General features: G+C 40.6%; 1 protein-coding gene across 4 annotated transcripts; it reads right to left on the bottom strand.

Moving 5' to 3' along the window:
• Positions 1-4,170: 4,170 nt before the first annotated feature.
• Positions 4,171-11,798, bottom strand: LOC147325518 (uncharacterized). Of its 4 annotated transcripts, none has more exons than XM_086300062.1 (7): positions 11,606-11,798; positions 10,560-10,679; positions 9,102-9,476; positions 8,849-8,962; positions 6,757-7,332; positions 6,370-6,486; positions 4,171-6,284 (listed from the first exon to the last, which is right to left on the bottom strand). In XM_086300062.1, exons 1-7 carry the CDS (start codon positions 11,685-11,687, stop codon positions 5,683-5,685), a joined length of 1,986 nt encoding a protein of 661 aa, XP_086156188.1. In that variant the 5' UTR covers positions 11,688-11,798; the 3' UTR covers positions 4,171-5,682. The 4 variants fall into 4 exon arrangements, with proteins under 4 accessions (XP_086156188.1, XP_086156190.1, XP_086156189.1 ...); XM_086300064.1 differs by lacking the exon at positions 11,606-11,798 and adding an exon at positions 10,334-10,460; XM_086300063.1 differs by lacking the exon at positions 11,606-11,798 and adding an exon at positions 10,334-10,442 and having other exon boundaries at positions 10,560-10,664.
• Positions 11,799-20,921: the final 9,123 nt, after the last annotated feature.

Genomic DNA, 20,921 nt, shown 5'->3' with positions numbered 1-20,921 from the left:
ATAGGATTTACTGCGACTCACTGAGCGAGGAGAAAGGAAAGAGACAGGGGGAGGGGGGAGAGAGGGAGGGACAGGAGAGGTAGAAGAGGAAACAGAAACTCTGAGAGAAAGGAGAGAGTTTTTTAAAAAGGTGTGAATTAAAAAAGGACACTGGGATAAAAAGCTGAGTGTTTCCTGTGTGTGTGTGTGTGTGTGTGTGTGTGTGTGTGTGTGTGTGTGTGTGTGTGTGTGTGTGTGTGTGTGTGTGTGTGTGTGTTGATGAGCAACAATCCAATCCTTCGCAACTGAATCTGAATCCTTTCTATTCACACTGGAGCCAGATTACTGGATTTAAACTGGATTAAACTTCCTGGTGGATCAAATCGTTTACACGCTGAACAGTAAACTGACAAAAAGCCAGAATATAAGCTTAGTTTATTTATCCCCCAAAAGTTGGGGGATTCCTTTCTTAAAACACATTAAAAACATACCATACGGCTTAAAATACAAACAAAAATTAAGATAATCTATATTTTCTCCCCAAGTCTGTAAACTTCTTTGTTACAGCAGTTAAAAAAATTAAACACAACAGTGTAAGAGTAAGACAGAACAAATGTCCCAGCGAGGTATAAAACCAACATGGACTGAATGGACTTCTTATATAGTGCTTTTATACTTAAATGCTCAAATCTCACATTCACACCAGCACTTTTGCTTAAGTGCTCTCTATCTAGCATTCACACTCCCATGGATGCTTTGGGTTCAATATCTCACCAAAGGATACTTTGGCATGCAGACTGGAACAGCCAGGGATCAAACCACAAACCCTCTGATGACCTACTCTACCTCCTGAGCTACAAACACCCCTAAAATAAATACAATAAGGAAGGGGGGGACTTTAACAGAAACTTCACAAACTTGCAAAGTCATATATACTTCATTGGTATCACGATCACGGTTTTGTGTTTTGTGGATGATGTGGTGTTTTTTTTGGCTTCATTGAGTGGTATCCTCCAAGTCTGAGGTCATGGTTCTGAGCCAGCAAAGGGTGGTGTTCCCACTCTGAGTGGGGCAGAAGTTGCTGTCCCAAGTGGAGGAGCGTCTTTGTGTCTGTCCTTCTTCTTCTTGGGGTGTCTGCAGTGAAATGCGTTCTTTGCAGCTTTGTTGCAGTGAGTAGACAGCTGTTGATTTACTCGTCAGCATATATTCCTACCCTCATCTGTGACCACGAGCTGTGGATTGAAGTCGCAGAAGTCGCTTCTTCTAAAGGGTGCCTGGGTTTGGGACATAGAGGAGGTTGTTCACTAATCGGAAGGTTGCTTGGCTGTTCTAGTCTGCATGCCAACGTATCCAAGGTAGCTAACTCCAAATTGCTTTCATTCATCATAGTATGATGAATGTTAGCTAAAAAGAATCTGCACAAAGTAAATCAAGCCCTTATTATTTGGTTTACTGCTCTTTTTGAGCATTTTTTTTCTAATGAGCTAATTCAGTGGCTTGTGATACTAAAAATAACACATTTGAAACGTTTGAACGTCATTAGCAAAGTTGTTATGATGCCATAAATGTATCCTGTCAGTCCATGAAAGGGATTTCACAAAGACACTTTTGTGTTCCACATTTTGTTTTCTCTCACTTTTATTTGTTGATTACATTTTAATCACTAAAAAATTACAAATTTCAGTCACCTCTCACATCATTAACACCACATGTTGAAAAACGATGTATCCAACGTGTTTAAATGTGACGCCAAATGGTCCTTTATGTCCATATGTTTGTGAGTTGGTGGGTGGAGAGCTTTGGCTTGAGCTGGGTGTGTTAGCACTTAGGAATGCGGTTTCAGTGAATATCATCAAGTGTATCATCTAACAAAGGGTTAGAGGTTACAGGGTTACTATCGAGAGTAGAGAATGAAAAGGCTTCAGGTGACACAGTGACGTTTTTCACCTGAAGCTCAGCCTGCAGGTCAAACAGGTGGCAGGTGAGTCAGACACAGGTGTCAGTATGACTCTGTCCTGCTTCATTCGCAGGTAAATCTTTTAAATTCGAGGGTATTGGATACTATTTAGTGTTTGCATTGTACAAATACTGTGTAATACATTCAGGACAAACTCCACAGGAAGAGACTATCATCCAAACAGTTGTAGTTTCTGAGGCATGACAGATATATGGAAACTGAGGCCGGTGCTGAGGAGGCTGCAGTATGTTAAGAGATTGCCATCTAGTGGATGGCAAGAGATTTACAACCAAAAGGCTGTAAAATACCAGCGTCATTTGACCTTTTTTTCCCTTATCAATCTTGATAGTATGGATTGGGCATCCATCCATCCATTCGCTTCCGCTTATCCTTTTCAGGGTCGCAGGGGGTGCTAGAGCCTATCCCAGCTGTCATAAGGCGAGAGGCGGGGTACACCCTGGACAGGTCGCCAGTCTGTATGGATCGGGCAAAATAACTGCCCATGAACTGAGAAAAGTCAAGCGTGCAGCTGCCAAGATGCCACTTGCCACCAGTTTGGCCATATTTCAGAGCTGCACCATCACTGGAGTGCCCAAAAGCACAAGGTGTGCAATACTCAGAGACATGGCCAAGGTAAGAAAGGCTGAAAGACGACCACCACTGAACAAGACACACAAGCTGAAACGTCAAGACTGGGCCAAGAAATATCTCAAGACTGGTTTTTCTAAGGTTTTATGGACTGATGAAATGAGAGTGAGTCTTGATGGGCCAGATGGATGGGCCCGTGGCTGGATTGGTAAAGGGCAGAGAGCTCCAGTCCGACTCAGACGACAGCAAGGTGGAGGTGGAGTACTGGTTTGGGCTGGTATCATCAAAGATGAGCTTGTGGGGCCTTTTTGGGTTGAGGATGGAGTCAAGCTCAACTCCCAGTCCTACTGCCAGTTTCTGGAAGACACCTTCTTCAAGCAGTGGTACAGGAAGAAGTCTGCATCCTTCAAGAAAAACATGATTTTCATGCAGGACAATGCTCCATCACACGCGTCCAAGTACTCCACAGCGTGGCTGGCAAGAAAGGGTATAAAAGAAGAAAAACTAATGACATGGCCTCCTTGTTCACCTGATCTGAACCCCATTGGGAACCTGTGGTCCATCATCAAATGTGAGATTTACAAGGAGGGAAAACAGTCCACCTCTCTGAACAGTGTCTGGGAGGCTGTGGTTGCTGCTGCACGCAATGTTGATGGTGAACAGATCAAAACACTGACAGAATCCATGGATGGCAGGCTTTTGAGTGTCCTTGCAAAGAAAGGTGGCTATATTGGTCGCTGATTTGTTTTTGTTTTGTTTTTGAATGTCAGAAATGTATATTTGTGAATGTGGAGATGTTATATTGGTTTCACTGGTAAAAATAAATAATTGAAATGGGTATATATTTGTTTTTTGTTAAGTTGCCTAATAATTATGCACAGTAATAGTCACCTGCACACAGATATCCCCCTAAAATAGCTAAAACTAAAAACAAACTAAAAACTACTTCCAAAAACACTCAGCTTTGATATTAATGAGTTTTTTGGGTTCATTGAGAACATGGTTGTTGTTCAATAATAAAATTATCCCTCAAAAATACAACTTGCCTAATAATTCTGCACTCCCTGTATAAAAAAGATCTGGTAGCTGATAGTAGATAGTGAAAACTGGAACTTTTCTGTTTGTTATTTATCTCTTATTTAATTACTTTGGTGTAGTATGAATGTCATTTGGAGATCTTAATCAGTAGGAAATTCTGTGAAACTTATGAAAATACAGCTAAAAGTCCGAAATCTCATTCAGGCTGATTGTGGCCCCTGGGCCTTGTATTGACGATGGCATGATGTTTTTGCTTCAATCGTGTTCCAATAAATATTTACTAATTACATTTTTTTTTCCAGCTGCATCTTTAAAAATGTTTTTGTGTTGCTTTGAGCCCAGTGCTTCCTGACTGTTATAACTCCAAAACCTCTTCTTATAAACTGCTTGAGCTCATTTTAAAATGAATATGGACTGCTTGGCTTAAATGTACTTTTATAAAAAGCTACTTAACAGCAATATATTTCAAATTAAAGTAGGTCTTAAACACATCCCTTGGATGGGAATCGCTGCCAAGTTGAAAGGTCGACTGTAACTTGTAATATCGTGTTGTTCAAATCAGAGCTCAAGTTAAACCAGGTTTGATGTGTCAAAGAACAAAATGAATAAAGGTTTGTAAATGTAGGTTTATTTGAACAAGAACGTTCAGTTACTGTGATTCTGATAAGGCACTGAATCGAATTTAAACAAACGCCAGCCAAAAAGAAAAGTAATTACATAATAATAATAAAAATAATAATAATAATGATAACTAAACTGTTAGTTATAGCATGTGCTGCAATTGTTCAGTATTGCATCAAAACCATTTATACTTTCCAAAAGGGAAAAAAAAGTGTTTTTTTTTAACTCTTTACATGTTGACATTTTTTCATTTTAAGATAAGTTTATACAATTTTAACAAAAGTAACAATTCTGGCTTTGTAAAAAAAAAAGAAGCAGCAAATTATTTAAATATTATGACACAATAGGATTAGAACAAGTTAAATAAAGAGGACACACATGAAAAGTTTGATTACATTTCTACAGGATCTGTGGTCAGTCACTGCCAACAGCGCAGCTCTTTAAGATGTCGGTTTGTTGACAAAGTGCTGAACCCATCTTTTCCTTTGGCACTTTCAAAAGGACTCTTGATCAATAAAGTCTTTATACGTGAATGTCACAACCAAGTCTGAAATTACACAGCACTGAGCGTAGTTTCACTGTATCTCTGTAAACACTGAATATGGGCCTGGTGATGCTGATTTTAAGTGGTGGATGTACCAGTTTGGGATGAACCTCATTACTTTGGGATAAATCTGTACACGAGAAAGACGCCTCAGCTTGCTGTAGTGTTCTCAAACTATTTGTAAATAAAACTCAGTTTGCTGTTATCTATGACATCCGTGCATAATCTGCAAGAAGGGCTTGCAAAATTTCAATAAAGTGCAGAATTAGGGAGCCAGGAAGTGAATTATATACATTTAATTAGTGTTTATATAGTATCTGTTCACAAATCTGTGTTTTTGTTTAGAAATTTTCAGGACTTTGTCCTTTGCATAAAATGCTTAAAAGTGTTCCTGTCACATTAATGCTTATCAGCTATATTGCTGCTTTCAGTGTATGTTACAGTATTACTTACATAGTTAAGTTTTCCCCCCAGAAATGTGGGGTCATGTGTTTATTGTTAGTTTTCTTTGGGGGGGGGGGAACGACTTTACAAGTTTTTTTGCTGACATATTCATCATGTTTGTGATGACAGCGTTCAAGACAGTTCTGAATTGCGGTGAAACAGTTTTCTGTGACTTTTAGGTCACTTTATGTCACAGCATCTACGTCTACATTGAATCTAAAGCCGAATGCCACAAGTGTTTTATTTAATCTACATTATCAATGCTGTGTTTTGATAAGCATGAAATGTGGGTTTCTCACTATTTAAGCTGTTTAGCTCAGTTCATTTCTATTCTGCATGATGTGGATGAACAGGAAGTGGAACAGCTCCACGTTGGAAGAGCCCCTGAAAACTGAAATCGTGGTTATTATGATCATTGTACCGAAGTTTTGAGATTAAAGAGTCACAGCTATTAGAAGAGATGATCATGAGATCTAGACTCGGGCTGAAATGAAATGAATGAATAAGCACACTAAACATCCTCCGACATGCTGTGAATCGTCTCTATTATCTTCTTCTTCAGCTTCCTCGCTTTGTCAGGCGGCGTCTCATTCAGACACTCCTCCACATACCTCAGGAACCCTGCGTGTGGGGACGCTGCTTGAGTCTGACATAGTGTCCTCATGAGGTCCAGCACCTCGGTGGTGGTTGCCCGGTGGCTCGCGCGCTTGCGTCCAGATACTCTGCTGTCTGTGTGGGAGGAAGATGTGGAAGGGGAGGGGGACGAGGAAGGGGAGGAGTGCTGGGAGTCTGGGGGTGTAGGTGAGGGGGGGGCTTTGAGACCCCGCGTGTTCAGCTTGGAGACAGTTTGGTTGGTGGCACGGTAGTGTAAGGGGGGAGGTGGGGCTTGGCTGACCATATGGAGGAGACCGGTGTCCTGCAGCTGGCAGAAGTGGACGTCCTCGGGCTGCTCATCCTCGTCGCAGGAGTCGCAGAGGAACATGAGGTCACGGTAGTGCTTCCACTTTGGGAGGTAGAAGTCCTCCGAGCCGCACGTTTTGTTGGAGCTCACCGCCTTGTGTTCACGCTGGAAGATGGTTCGCAGGTTCCTGAACTTCGTCTTTATGTCTTCCACTAAAGGATGAGAAATGACAGAGATGCTGTGAGTTCAGATTAAAGGCTCCGTGTGGTGACAACATTAAGGCGGCAGGAGTGTTACCTGTGAATGAGACCGGCTCGTTGTTTGACAGGATGCTGCTCAGTGTCTCCAGCAGGCTCTGTCTCAGCAGACGGTTCCTGTAACTCTCAGATTTGTGGTTCCACAAACAGCTGTGCTCTGGAACAGAAGAAAACCATCAATTCTCACATCAAACCTGCTCGTGCAACTTTTTTAACCATGCATGGCAGTGGCTGAGATGTACAGCGACTCTCTCAGCTGCCTCTAACAGCTGATGACCACCATAACCAAACACGCAGCTCCTAGCACATCACTACAAACACAACAGAGGAACAAAAATCTAACATCTCTCTGTTGCAGTGATAGATGTAACATCCAGGGGGTAAGTCTAAAGGGTAACAAGCATTCATGATGAGTGGTGCCACCTACTGGAGTAAAATGAGATGAGCTGCTGAACTTTGGCCTCGCTCCAGAGGCAGCGGGTGTCAGCACTCAGTCTGTTGTCTGGCTGAGCCGAACTGGCTGTAGAGAAATTTAAAGGGGAGGGGTTGGTACAGGATCTGGTGTCTGGCAGTGAACTGGATGGAGAAGTTGGCAGCGTGGAAGTGGCTGATTGGCTGCCTAGTCTGAGGTTATCCGGAGCTGCAGGGAGGAACATTTGGTACCCTGCGCTTGTTTTGGCGTCGCTCTGAGTGGAGCTGGAGGGGGTAGAGGCGGTGCTGAGTTTGATGCTGCTGGTTTGGTTGGAGCTGGAGGAGAAACTGCTCAGGGTGGAGGACGGGGTCTGGTTTCCGTGCTCCCGATCCTTGTCTTCTTGCGGCGTCAGGATCTGCAGATCTTCAGAGCCGTCGTCTTCGTCGCAGGACTCGCAGAGAAAAAGCAGCTGCTGGTAATGTTTCCATTTGGACACGTAGGGTTTGTCAGACGCCCTGCTTGCCTGGACCGCCTTGAACTCGCGGTTAAAAACAGTTCGTAGGTTCTTGAACTTGCACTTTATATCTTCAACTGCAAAAACAGCAACACAGCATCACTTTATGCTGGAAAACTGAAACATTTAGCAGCTCAGAGCTTCTGGAGATTGAAGAACACAAACATGACTTTATTATTTTGAAAAAAATGTGTTTTTCTTTCATTTTCTATGCAGACATCTAACTGTATGAAATCACTGTGTGTGTATATTTCAGCTTATGTTAAAATAACGTAAACATATATAAAGGAACAGTTTCACAATTGAGCTGTGGAGAGTGATAATTAGTATTTCCCAAAGATTTACAGTCTGTGCTTTGGATGAGTGGTACTCATACTGTTAAATTGCTCCAGTGCAAATCTTTTAATTACAGAGTACTTTGAGACACACAAACTATGGAGAGGTATGATAAGCACAGCTCACAGGGCTATAACTGCTGGGAATGGTGGTCCATTTCAGTAGAGCAAGAGTACATCCTGTGAGCAGGGGAATGGCATTTTCTCTCAATAACGGCAGAGAATAGGGTAAAAATAACACTATTAAACAAAAAGACCAACATTTGTCCAAACGGAAATAAAACAACATTTATATCCTTCAGTTTTTCCTATGGTGAAGCTATAAGAAAAGTAAACAGCACATTTCTTATAATCAGCACTGACTGGTCAGTTAAGGATTTACAATGGGACGTTCTGTCCTGACGGTGCCACTTTCCAAACATTAACTAGTGGTTAGAAGGATAGTTAAATCACAGCAGAGACCTGCATGGTTTATAGGAAGCTGCTGGTAGTTGAAGGTGTCTGACTTTCTGCCATAAAGGTTTATAAGGTGCTGTAGCGTCACTAATGCACACAGAAAGAATTTTTACTACAATCAAATCCTCTAAAATTCCCCAAACTGAACTCTACTGTTCATGTCATCATGTCTATCAATAACATGGTGGAAATTTCCATAGAGCCTCATTCACTCTTTACGAACTGCAGCCATTTCTGTACAATGGGTTTAACAGGATGTGGAATAACTCTCCTCGACTGACTGAAAGCCCAATCCAGGAGAGCCATTCAAGGTTTATAAAGAAATCTTACCAAAATATTGAATTATTCCTTTAAAAGCTTCCAAAATAACTAAACTTATCAAGAGAATGTGAAGAAGAAACTGCCATTCAAAAAAAGTGATGTTGAGGAGACATTAGCTGAAGCTGAACTGGGATTGGGCTCTGCTTTCATGTAATACCAGTTTGTACCACAAGATGGGGCAGCCAGTCAATGTAACCTTTATTTAACCTGTCAAATTTCTTAAAGAGGAAAGGGCAAGGCTGAAAAGAACTACCACACATCAGAAAACAATACAGCCACCAGTAAACCGCCCCCTAGTGGTGGAAGTTTTAGCCTAAATTCACATACACTAAATAAAAAAGTAGCTTTAAAGCAGGGACTGTTCAACTGGGGGACAACAAGCCCTCAAACAGTCTGAGGTATGCAATTAGGTGAAGAATCCTGAGTTTGCTACTTCTGTAAGAAAACAACAGAAAAAAAAGTGAAAAACGGTGATGCTTACCTGAGAACGACACTGTGTGGTCAGACAGCTGGCTCCTCAGCGCCTCCAACAGCCTCAGTCTGAGCTGACGGTTGTTGTGGTTTTCAGACTTCTTGTTCCAGAGACAGTTGTGCTCTGTGGAAAAAAACACACAGGAATCCCGTCAGCTATGAAACTACTCAAAACGTTACTTAATCTGAGGTTTTTGTCTACGTATGTACTGCTCTTCAGTAAAAACACATGATTTTGAAGATGAAAAAGATCTTTTGTTTACCACAATAGAAAGAAATCAGAGCTCGCTCCCTCTCTTCAGTCCAGTAACATTTAATCATGACACTGGAGGGAACACAGGTGGACGAGGAGGAGGCAGACGAGGTGGACGGGGTGGGGAGGAAGGAGATGATGAGTCCTGGGGAGGTGAGGACAGGCTGGCCCTCTTCCTGCAGAGGGTTCAGTGGTGACAGCGGCGGCTCACCGGCGGCGGGGTCGTCCTGGTCCCAGCAGCCCTGCAGGAACATGAGCTGATGGTAGTGCTTCCACTGCGGCACAAACTCGTCGTCCGGGTTGCACGCCTTACTTGCTTTAACCATTTTGTACTGACGCTGAAAAGTCGTACGGAGATTCTTGAACTTGTTTTTGATGTCTTCCACTTGGGAAAAAAACCCATATAAATTAGTTAAAGGGTACATCTGACTGTCAAACCTCACACTCGTCAGCTGATGAGCACACCCCGGATCATGTTTTCTCACTTTTAGAATAGCAATAATTTGAAATAATGGACTTAATATTTTACTAAAAATATTCGACTAATGACTGAGCCATCAGGAAAGTGGTTACTGAGGCCACAGAGACTCACACAGAAGCTTGAATGGGCTTATCCTCAGCCCAGTGCTACAAAGCGAACTCAACATACCCACTGACAAGCAGCATAAGCGGTTACACAAAGCTGGTTAACAACTTGTTAAGTTTACCCAGGGCTTCCCCTGTGTGTACACATGAAAGGGGTGCTGGCAGTGCCTGACCACAATTACTGATAAGTGTACTGGTAACAGAGCAGCTGATTTTTCAAAGTAAGATGAAACTTGTACTATGAGACGATATGAAGAGGTTAACCACACAATACAGACTGAAAGAAACAGCAGTGTGTGCGAGAGAGGAAAAGCACGATACAGTAATATCGTATTAATGGTCTGTACTTAAAGTGCTTTGATCAGTAAGACTGGAAAAGAGCAGCTATCTGACACCATGTTTAAATGGTTTCATTCTTTCAGCTGCAGTTCAACAGCCAGGGTAAACAATAAATATAAAAACAGAATTCAAACTTAGGCTGAGACTAAGTGGAAATAAACCCGGAATGTACAAACAGCTGTCAAAGCTGTCACATATCAAAAATTATATATAGTTTTGTCAAAAATCATCTAGCCTTTTTTATTCTTTTCAGATGCTGCCATCACCACCCTTTCATGAGAACGTCCTCTTAGCTCAATAAAGCCGGTGTTAACTTACCGACTTGATAACCACCTGTGTTACTGCTCTGCCTGATTGCCGTTGTTAGGATAAATGAAGCCAGATAACCAAAATATATCCTGGGAATTGCAGAGCTTGGTTCCTAGTACTGGGCACAGAAATTCCCCTGCTAGCCATTAATGAGAATGCAGGTTTATGGTTTTACTTTTATTACACACATAGTCTATGAGTTTGACAGATTTGGTTTATTTTCCTGCTGATTTACCTGTGAATGGGACTGGAGGTGGGAGAGTTGACAGCAGGATCCTCAGTGTTTCCAGGGTTTTCCATCGCAGCTGCCGGTTCTTATAACCCTCAGACTTGTGGTTCCACAGGCAGCTATGCTCTGAGAAATGAAACAAAGAAGATATAGCTAAAATACCTGCAGCTTCACAGGGTCTAGAGTGTGATAAATTAGAATAAAATCAAAACGAACTTGTACTCTTAGTGTGCCTCTGTCTAAGGGACCAAACCAGGCAGGAAAAATGTAAAACAACATTTGCAAGGTCCAAAAATTGTAATTTTTCCTTTAATTTGGCACCTATCCCAGTAACATACACATCAATGTTGCGTTCAATTTCATCACTGTGGTTGTTGTTTAGCTCTTGTGGTGCTATCTAGTCTCTATTAAAGTTAGTTGTTTTTCTTTGGCCATGTTATATACACGATAACAGTATTTTAAAGATATTCCTATGTGGAAAACTGTGGGAACATCTGGAGACATTATTCATTACTTCAAGAAGGATATTTCATTCACCAATTTAATTATTCTAACAACCTGTAATTATTAACAGCTACACACTTATTAATAACAGCCATTTTTAAAATATGTTTAAAGCTGTTATTCACTATGATAAACGCTACAGATCTAAAAAACAAACAAACAAAAAAAAAAAACCCCCACTGGAGTAATGTTAGATACAGATTAAATATAAAAGTCTGCTCTTCTCATTTAAATTAAATCAATTGGCTAAAAGTATGTTTTTATTTAGTTTTTTTTATTGAATTGTGCAGAAAATAGCTCATAAAAACATGCAGAGAACTGATTTTTTTTCAGCCGATTTCAGTTGAAAAACAGCTAACTTGACTTCAGTTGCTGGTCGCCATTGCTCGTCTCTTTCTGCTGTCGCTCATTGCTAACAGCCGTTGGTCTCGTCCAGCAACCGTTGCCCACAAATGTTGCAGCTTCCGACACATCAACGAAAAGGGCAACTTTTAAAAACGTCTTTACACGCGGTGTGAAAAGAGTCCGCCAAGGAGAGTGGCACTTACTGGAGAAAAACGCTATAAGCGCCCTCTCTTTCTCCTCCGTCCAGTACCTCTCCGGAGTGAAGCTGAACGGGGACACCTCCATGTTTGATGTTGCCGTTTGCTCCTTCTTCTACGCGGCTGCACGGTCACGTGATACAGAATCCGATTGCCGATTGGATGATTTCTAGAGATTCCTGAATAAATAGCCATATTGCCCGGTAGAGGTCGCTGTCGGTTAGTGTTGTTTTTCTTCAACAAACAAAAACACTATTTAAGTGTGCCTATGCCAAAAGGCACACTTATTACTATTGCTCGGATTTATTATTCTTATTCTTATTATTGTGTGGATGCTTTAAGCATCCACACTATTGAGTTCCTGTTTCTCTTTATTCTTTATTATTCTTAGGACTTCCGTACACTTTTCGCCGTTTAACTACTTCCACAGTTTTTGTGCTATTTTCACCGTTCAAACTTTAAACTATTCAGCTATTTTTGCTAATTCCTGCTATATCTTTTGGTATTTTTAACTATTATACTTTTTAAAATATTCCACTTTTTTCCTTTAATTTGTCCCATTGAAATGAATGGGAAACTTCAGCAATTCTGCTAAAATTTGCTTGTTTTTGAAACTTAACTACTTCCTCATATTTTCACCTAGAACAACCATTCAAACTTTAAAATGTTCACAAATTATTGGGCTATTCAGGTATGATTCAGCTTTTTCAAATCTTTTACTGTTTTACTTTTATGCCTCTTACAGTTTTGAGTTGCAAAATTGTGATTTTTCACAAAATACATGTGTTGTTATGGTTGCTATGCTCTTGGCTTCCAGTGTGCCACTGAAGGTTTTGCAATTTTCACTTCATGTCCGAACAACTTCCTGCTACTTGCTCAATTTTCACTCAACTTCCACAAATTATACATCAAAACGTAGGTATTTTTGCTGGCTTTCAGAAAATGTCACCATCATTGTTGTGGGATTTATAGAATTTTTGCAAATCTCCTCAGACTAACACAAGGTCAGAAAACTCTCCATATAAAGTGAATGGAGAGCTTGTTCAAAATCACCGCTGGATTTCTGTAATGAGAGGCATATTCGAATCGTCATATCTCCTTAACGAAGCAAAGTTAAGACATGAGGCTTGTCCCCGAATATCTTCAGACACCCCTGACGCTCACAATTCAAGAATTTCTTTCTCACCTATTACCGTTCTGAAATGAGTTGGACTTGTTTGAGGGTAGGAAATTCGTCCTTCGCTCAGATTTCTTCAGATTTCAAACTGTGGAAATGAACCACTTTTTTCTCTCGTCATAACTTTTTGTTGGATTTCCACAGAGACCTGAAAATTTCCATGATTGTTCACCAAAGCCTGCTGTCTCTTACGGTGAAAGAATGATATCGATACTCCAAATAGATTTCAAGTCACAAAGCGTTGTTTGAGGGCAAGTCAAGGCAGTTTTTGCTTCGCTCTACTCAGTTATGGTGCATTACAAGTCAAATATCTTTAATAATTCATATTTTAATGATAAATTGTAAACACTGGAAGATTCCCCCATCTCTTCTGAACAAAACGGTGTAAGAATGACCGCTCTAGCCCCTACGGTTTGGAAATTATGGTCATTTGTTTGAGGGGAGTCGTCACTATGAGAAATAGGCTGCAATAATCCTGTGCCTCTCTGTGCTGCGTGTGTAAAAAGAGGCACATGTTTTGGCGGGAAAAAGTACACAGGCTCTCTGATTGGTGGATTCAAATTCAGCAGCTCCCAGGCTGACCTAGAAACTTACTTCTCTCTCCCTGTGCATTTTTTTGCTGATTTTTTCATTTAACAAGTATATTTGAGGGACCCTCAGCATGTTCAGCATTTTTTCAGCTGTCCATTTTGCTTTTCCAATTTTTCTGTTTAACTTATTACTATTGTGCTAAATAATACTATTTCTGCTATTTTATAAGATTTGTGCCTAATATAGTATTTCTGCTAAATTACAATATTTCTGCTTTTTATACTATTTGTGCTAAAACATAGTATTTCTACTAAATGTAGTATTTATGCTTAATCATACTATTTCTGCTTTTTATGGGATTTGTGCCTAATATAGTATTTCTGCTTTTTATAGGATTTTTGCTCAAACATAGTATTTCTACTAAATGTAGTGTTTATGCTTAATCATCCTATTTCTGCTTTTTATAGGATTTGTGCTTAATATAGTATTTCTGCTAAATTATAGTATTTCTGCTTTTTATAGTATTTGTGCTAAAACATAGTATTTCTACTAAATGTAGTATTTATGCTTAATAATAGTATTTCTATATATTTCTGCCAGGTCCCCAGGCAGCCAATCCTCTGTGAGGACTGAGACATTCAAATTTTCAAATCAGGGCCTGCACGGCTTCCCAGCCAATCATATATGTGTCCTGAGGCATTCAAATTTGCATATTGGGGCCTTCATGGCTTCTAAGCCAGCCAATCATATCTGAGGGCTGAGGAATTCAAATCCACAAATCAGGGCCTGCACAGCTTCCCAGCCAGCCAATCATGTATGTGGGCTCCAGGTATTCAAATTTGCATATTGGGGAATTCGTGGCTTCTAAGTCAACAAGTCATCCATGTCATATATCTCTAAAAATTCATATTTTAATGATAAATTGTCAACACTTGAAGATTCCCCCATCTCTTCTGAACAAAACGGTGTAAGAATGACCGCTCTAGCCCCTATGGTTAGGAAATTATGGTCATTTGTTTGAGGGGAATCCTCACTATGTGAAATAAACTGAAAGAAGCAGGTCTATGTCTCTGTGCTGCGTGTGTAAAAAGATGCACCTGTTTTGGCGGGAAAACGTAAACAGCCTCTCTGATTGGTGGATTCAAATTCAGCAGCTCCCAGGCTGACCTAGAAACTTACTTCTCTCTCCCTGTGTGTGTGTGTGTGTGTGTGTGTGTGTGTGTGTGTGTGTGTGTGTGTGTGTGTGTGTGTGTGTGTGTGTGTGTTTAGTGGGAGAGAGAGGACCCTGCCCTTATTTGGCAGCATGTCATTGTAGGATTTAAATTGAACATAGTTAGACTGGTTGACTGGATTAGAGCCTGTGTTTGTGTGTCCCTCTGTGCATTTGTGTTTCAATAAGTTATTACTATTCTGCTAAATCATAGTATTTCTGGTACTTTTCGGTACTTGTGCTAAATACAGTATTTCTGCTAAATCATACTATTTCTGCTTTTCATAGGATTTATGCCTAATATAGTATTTCTGCTAAATTATAGTATTTCTGCTTTTTATAGGATTTGTGCCTAACATAGTATTTCTGCTAAATTATAGTATTTCTGCTTTTTATAGGATTTGTGCCTAACATAGTATTTCTGCTAAATTATAGTATTTCTGCTTTTTATACTATTTGTTCTAAATTATAGTATTTCTGCTTTTTATAGGATTTGTGCTTAATATAGTATTTCTGCTAAATTATAGTTTTTCTTCTTTTTATAATATTTGTGCTAAAACATAGTATTTCTACTAAATGTAGTATTTATGCTTAATAATAGTATTTCTATATATTTCTGCCAGGTCCCCAGGCAGCCAATCCTCTGTGAGGACTGAGAAATTCAAATTTTCAAATCAGGGCCTGCACAGTTTCCCAGCCAATCAAATAAGTGTCCTGAGGCATTCAAATTTGCATATTGGGGCCTTCGTGGCTTCTAAGCCAGCCAGTCATATCTGAGGGCTGAGGAATTCAAATCCACAAATCACGGCCTGCACTGTTTCCCAGCCAGCCAATCACATATGTGGTCTCAGGCATTCAAATTTGCATATTGGGGAATTCGTGGCTTCTAAGTCAACGAGTCATCCATGTCATATATCTCTAAAAATTCATATTTTAATATTAAATTGTCAACACTTGAAGATTCCCCCATCTCTTCTGAACAAAACGGTGTAAGAATGACCGTTCTAGCCCCTACGGTTAGGAAATTACGGTCATTTGTTTGAGGGGAGTCGTCACTATGAGAAATAGACTGCAAAAATCCTGTGTCTCTCTGTGCTGCTGCGTGTGTAAACAGATGCACTTGTTTTGGTGGGGAAAAGTGCACAGCCTCTCTGATTGGTGGATTCAAATTCACCAGCTCCCAGGCTGACCTAGAAACTTACTTCTCTCTCCCTGTGTGTGTGTGTGTGTGACAGAGAGAGAGAGAGAGAGAGAGAGAGAGAGAGAGAGAGAGAGAGAGAGAGAAAGGCTTTTAATGGGATGATCTCATTCTAAGATTTAAATTCAATATATTTAGACTGGTTGACTGAATTGGATCTTGTGTGTGGGTCTCTCTGTGCATGTGTGTTTCCTCATGTGTACATATTTGTGATTGTGTGGCTGTAATAAATTTTTTTGCAGATTTTTGTCATTTAACAAGTATATTTGAGGGACCCTCAGCATGTTCAGCATTTTTTCAGCTGTCCATTTTGCTTTTCCAATTTTTCTGTTTAACTTATTACTATTGTGCTAAATCATACTATTTCTGCTATTTTATAAGATTTGTGCTTAATATACTATTTCTGCTTTTATAGTATTTGTGCTTAATATAGTATTTCTGCTAAATTTAGTATTTCTGATTAATTATAGTTTTTCTACTAAATCATAGTACAGTATTTCTGCTTTTTATGGGATTTGTGCTAAAACAAAGTATTTCTACTAAATGTAGTATTTGTGCTTAATCATACCATTTCTGCTTTTTATAGGATTTGTGCTTAATATAGTATTTCTGCTAAATTATAGTATTTCTGCCAAATTATAATATTTGTGCTAAAACATAGTCTCAATTTAAAATTACAATATTCATAGTTCATCACAGTGTCTCTGGTAAATCACAATATTTCTGCTGTTGTACTATTTTTCTAAATCATAGTGTTTCTGTAATGTTTAAGTATTTTTGGCTAAATATATTCTTTCTGTTATCTTATACTATTTCTCCTAAATTCTTGTATTTTTGAGAAGTTATCATGTTTCTGGTAAGTTACAATATTTCTGCTAAATTCTGCTATGCTATTGTATTTCTGCCAAGTATTATGTTTCCTCTAAGATATTGCAGTTCTGCTAAGTTATTCCATTTTAGCAAACTTCTTTTGCTTCTGCAAAGTTTTTACAATTTCTGCAACTTTTCAGCTTTTTCAGCTACTTTTTGCATACAGCTTCAGCTTTAAGCATCCACACTGCATTTTCGCAGGAAATGCAAATTTTTCTAGTTCTTATTATTATTTTCCTTTTTCAGCCTGAAATTTCCGCGCGTAACTCATCCCACAGTTTTGACACAAGCTTCATATATGTTATATCATTTTGTGCGGCTGGATCAGGAATGGTGTGCTATGAATTTTGGTGTTTATTACTTCTATAGTTTTTTAAATATGAATATTTTAATGCAAGTTTTTGCCCATTCAAATTAATGGGAACAAACGAAAGTGAAACTTTACTTACTTTGTGGTGTGTTTGCTCACTCACTTAATTTGTGGTGTGTTGGCTCACTCTAGTGGTATGTCCCCGTATTTGGATTACCATAATGACAACAATACGAACGGCGCGCACAGCGTCGGTGCTTTCAGGAACCATTGGAATTCTTAAGGTTGCACGAAGCATTGAATAGTTACGGTAACGGCAAGGGTGTATGCTTGGTGGAAAACTGCATATCCCACAATTCAAAGCACGCCTCTACCAGTCAAACAATGGCGGCTGCCACTTGGTTTAATATATTCCTCTTATTTGTGTTTCTAGGTCACAAAGTAAACTTTTAAGATATTTTCAGGTGAGAATGTAGGTGTGTAAACGTCAAATATCTGCTCGTTTTGTCAAAACATCCCATATTGGCAACAGATTTTTCACGATGTTGGCTAGCTAGCCGGCTAGCGCCGCTTCACTCAAAAGCACCCAGGCTTGGCTTTCAGTGAGGCGTCTCTAACTCCTTTCACCCCCGATCGCTCCGCAAACAGTCTTTGTCTTAGCTGGACTTATTTTTCGTTTATATGGGCCGATGATGCTGGTCGATGTGGAAAAAATAACTGAGTTGTTCATATACCGGTGGCTAGCTAGCTCCGCGTTAGCCACCGGTATATGTCTCTTCCCCTCGTATGCGGGGAAAGAAACACCGATCGACCAGTGGTGGCTAACGCGGAGCTCAATCGTGGATAAGGGAAACCCAATGCAGGAGAAGCAGGCGGCTGGTGAACTGAATTTCAGGTAAGACGTTATTAACTGCACTCTATTTGGGTCAGATATAAACCGAGTTTAGGTGTAGTTTATTTTCGTTGTGCTGACAGTTACAATAACTGTACTGCGTGCTAGCTAGCACGACGGAGTTTCTATACAGCTGTGCGCGCTAAGTTACTGATGTTGAACTTTATGACAGCCTCCCCTATTTTCAGGCGAGAATGTAGGGGTGTAAACTTCAAATATCTGCTCGTTTTATCAAGAAGTCCCATATCTCTCACGATGTTACTGCTAGCGCCGCATGGCAGCTAGCTGGCTAGGGCGGGTTGGCTGACACCTAGGCCGGGCTGACTGATACCCAGGCTGGGCTGGCTGACACCCAGGCCCGCTCACGCTGTCGTGTCACCCCTAGTCTTTCGTGATGACTCTTGGTTGGCTGCTGGACTTATTTTTTATTTATATGGGCTGGTGATTCAGTATGAGTGTCCGGTGAACTGAATGTCAGGTAAGACGTTATGTATATGTAAGGTAGTGACTGGAATAAGTCAAAAGGTGTCGCTGTTGAGCTGCATATATGTTGTAAATTTTAGCAATTTTGACCATTTGTCCTCTGCAGGACACCGTAGTTCAGATTTCTTGTTCGCGTGGGCGCCATCTTGGTTCAGTGTTTACTGTGATGTGCAAAGGTAAGCACTGTCAGTGGCGAACTGCATTGGTTTTGTTTAAAAATAAGTGTTCCACTGTGTAAAATAGCGGTTTGTCATTTAAGCCGAGCATATATTTTGTTTATTGAGAGGTTCATGTATTGTCTGATGAGAGTATGAGACAAAGATATACTTTTCTTTCTTACTCTCATATAAAATATTTAGCTTTTATTAAATAGTTATCTGAATCTTACAACCAAAGTTTGTATAATAATACACAAGATTGGCTGTAGACCATTGTTAATCATTCAGAACACTGTGTAAAAATAACAAAAAACAAAAAGTGAATGAAAAGTGCATAAATATTTATTTTACGTGTTTGATGTGTGTGGCAGGGCGTGGTCTGCAGTGCCGCTGCAGGGGAGGTGGACCCACCTCAGCGGCATCTGCAATCACGCCTCTCAGGTGTAAAGTCTGTGCTCTCTCTGCTTTTTTTTTTTTTTTTTTTTGTGTATGTGTCGGGCTATGAGATGAAAAGCTACAGCCGGCTGTGTGGGTACAGCAACTATGTGTGAAAAGTGGTCCATAACGTAATGCTTCAAAGTGTGTTCATGCAAACATTGTCGGGTCTGCTTATGAACCTCTGCGCACAACGTCTACAAATTGGGGCTGTACGAAGTCACCTCATCTTTACACAAAACCGTAAGCTGTCATCTGTGAGGCGCGAGCGGTGTTTGGTTTTACCATAGTTCATGGTGGAGAATGGCTGCTCTGCTGAGTTTTGCTCTCTGTAGCCGTTTGAATGGCAAACTATACTGATTAGCGGCGGCATAGGCACACTTAAAATTTCTTCAGACATTTTCGCTTTCTAGTTTATGTATTTTATTCATTTTTCAAGTTTAATTAAAAATTGCTGGGCTTAGTGATTAAAATCAAGACGACTGACTTTTAAAAAATAATTTAAATACATTTATAGTAATTCATTACAACTCTTTAAAAGTAACATTAAAAGGTAAAGTTAAGTTAAAATATTAATTAATTCTCACCTTATAGCAAAGGCAGCCAAACACTAAAAACTGCCAATAGCCATAGAGCTTCAATATGGTGGAAACCTGAAAAATATAGCCTAAAAAAGAAATCAAACTGAAAAATTATTACATAGACGCTCAAATCACATTGGAGAAAAATGGGAAAAAAGGATGTGGACAAAAAAGCTGCATATGATAATAAAAAAAATGCTCAATTAAATAGAATTAAATTAAATAAAATAGAACAATGAGCTCAGTAAGTAAAATAATAAGTAAAATTAATTCCAAACTGCTGTTATACTCTTAACATTGAGATGCAAATGAGGAGACTTCACTCAGGCAAGTCTGCTGGACCAGACGGAGTGAGTCCCCTTGTCCTCAAGACCTGTGCACCCCAGCTGTGTGGAGTCTTTCATAAACTGTTTATGCTGAGTCTGAGTCTGCAGAGGGTCCCGGTGATGTGGAAGACATCATGCCTCGTCCCTGTACCAAAGACGCCTCGTCCCAGTGGCCCCCAGGATTACAGGCCCGTGGCACTGACCTCCCACATCATGAAGACCCTGGAAAGGCTCATCCTGGACCAGCTGCGACCCATAGTAAGACCACATCTGGATCCCCTTCAGTTCGCTTATCAGCCTCGTCTCGGAACAGAGGACGCCATCATCTACCTGCTCAATCGTGTCTACACCCATCTGGACCAGCCGGCGAGCACTGTGAGGGTCATGTTTTTTGACTTTTCCAGTGCTTTCAACACCATCAGGCCGACCCTCCTGGGTGATAAGTTAGCAGCGATGCAGGTGGATGCGTCTCTGGTGTCCTGGATTGTTGATTACCTGACAGGAAGACCACAATATGTACGTCTCCCACAGTGTGTGTCTGACAAGGTGATTAGCAACACAGGGGCACCACAGGGGACTGTCCTCTCCCCCTTCCTCTTCACCCTCTACACCACAGACTTCAGCCACTCCACAGAGACCTGCCATCTTCAGAAGTTTTCTGATGACTCTGCGGTGGTTGGATGCATCAGCAGGGATGATGAGACAGAGTACCGGGCTGTGGTCGACTCCTTTGTCACGTGGTGTGAGCAGAATCATCTGCAGCTCAACGTGGCAAAGACCAAGGAACTGATCGTGGACTTCAGGAAGACCAGGAAACACTTGACCCCTGTTTCAATCCAGGGGGTCAGTGTTGACATTGTGGAGGACTATAAATACCTTGGAGTACACATTGACAATAAACTGGACTGGGCTAAAAACACCACAGCACTTTACAGGAAGGGCCAGAGTCGTCTCTATTTTTTGAGGCGACTGAGGTCCTTCAACATCTGCCAGAAAATGCTGAGGATTTTCTATGAGTCTGTTGTGGCCAGTGCGATCCTCTATGCTGTTGCATGCTGGGGGAGCAGGCTGAGGGTCGCAGATGCCAACAGACTTAATAAACTGATCCGTAAGGCCAGCAATGTTGTGGGGATGGAGCTGGACTCCCTCAA

The sequence above is a fragment of the Aulonocara sp. 'chitande type north' Nkhata Bay genome, linkage group LG7 (assembly GCF_057382095.1).
Source record: "Aulonocara sp. 'chitande type north' Nkhata Bay isolate Kocher_YH1m ecotype deep benthic linkage group LG7, A_spYH_male_GT1.1, whole genome shotgun sequence".
Classification (NCBI taxonomy): domain Eukaryota; kingdom Metazoa; phylum Chordata; class Actinopteri; order Cichliformes; family Cichlidae; genus Aulonocara; species Aulonocara sp. 'chitande type north' Nkhata Bay.
The sequence above is the reverse complement of the archived record's forward strand: the minus strand, read 5'-3'. Positions and strand labels throughout refer to the sequence as shown.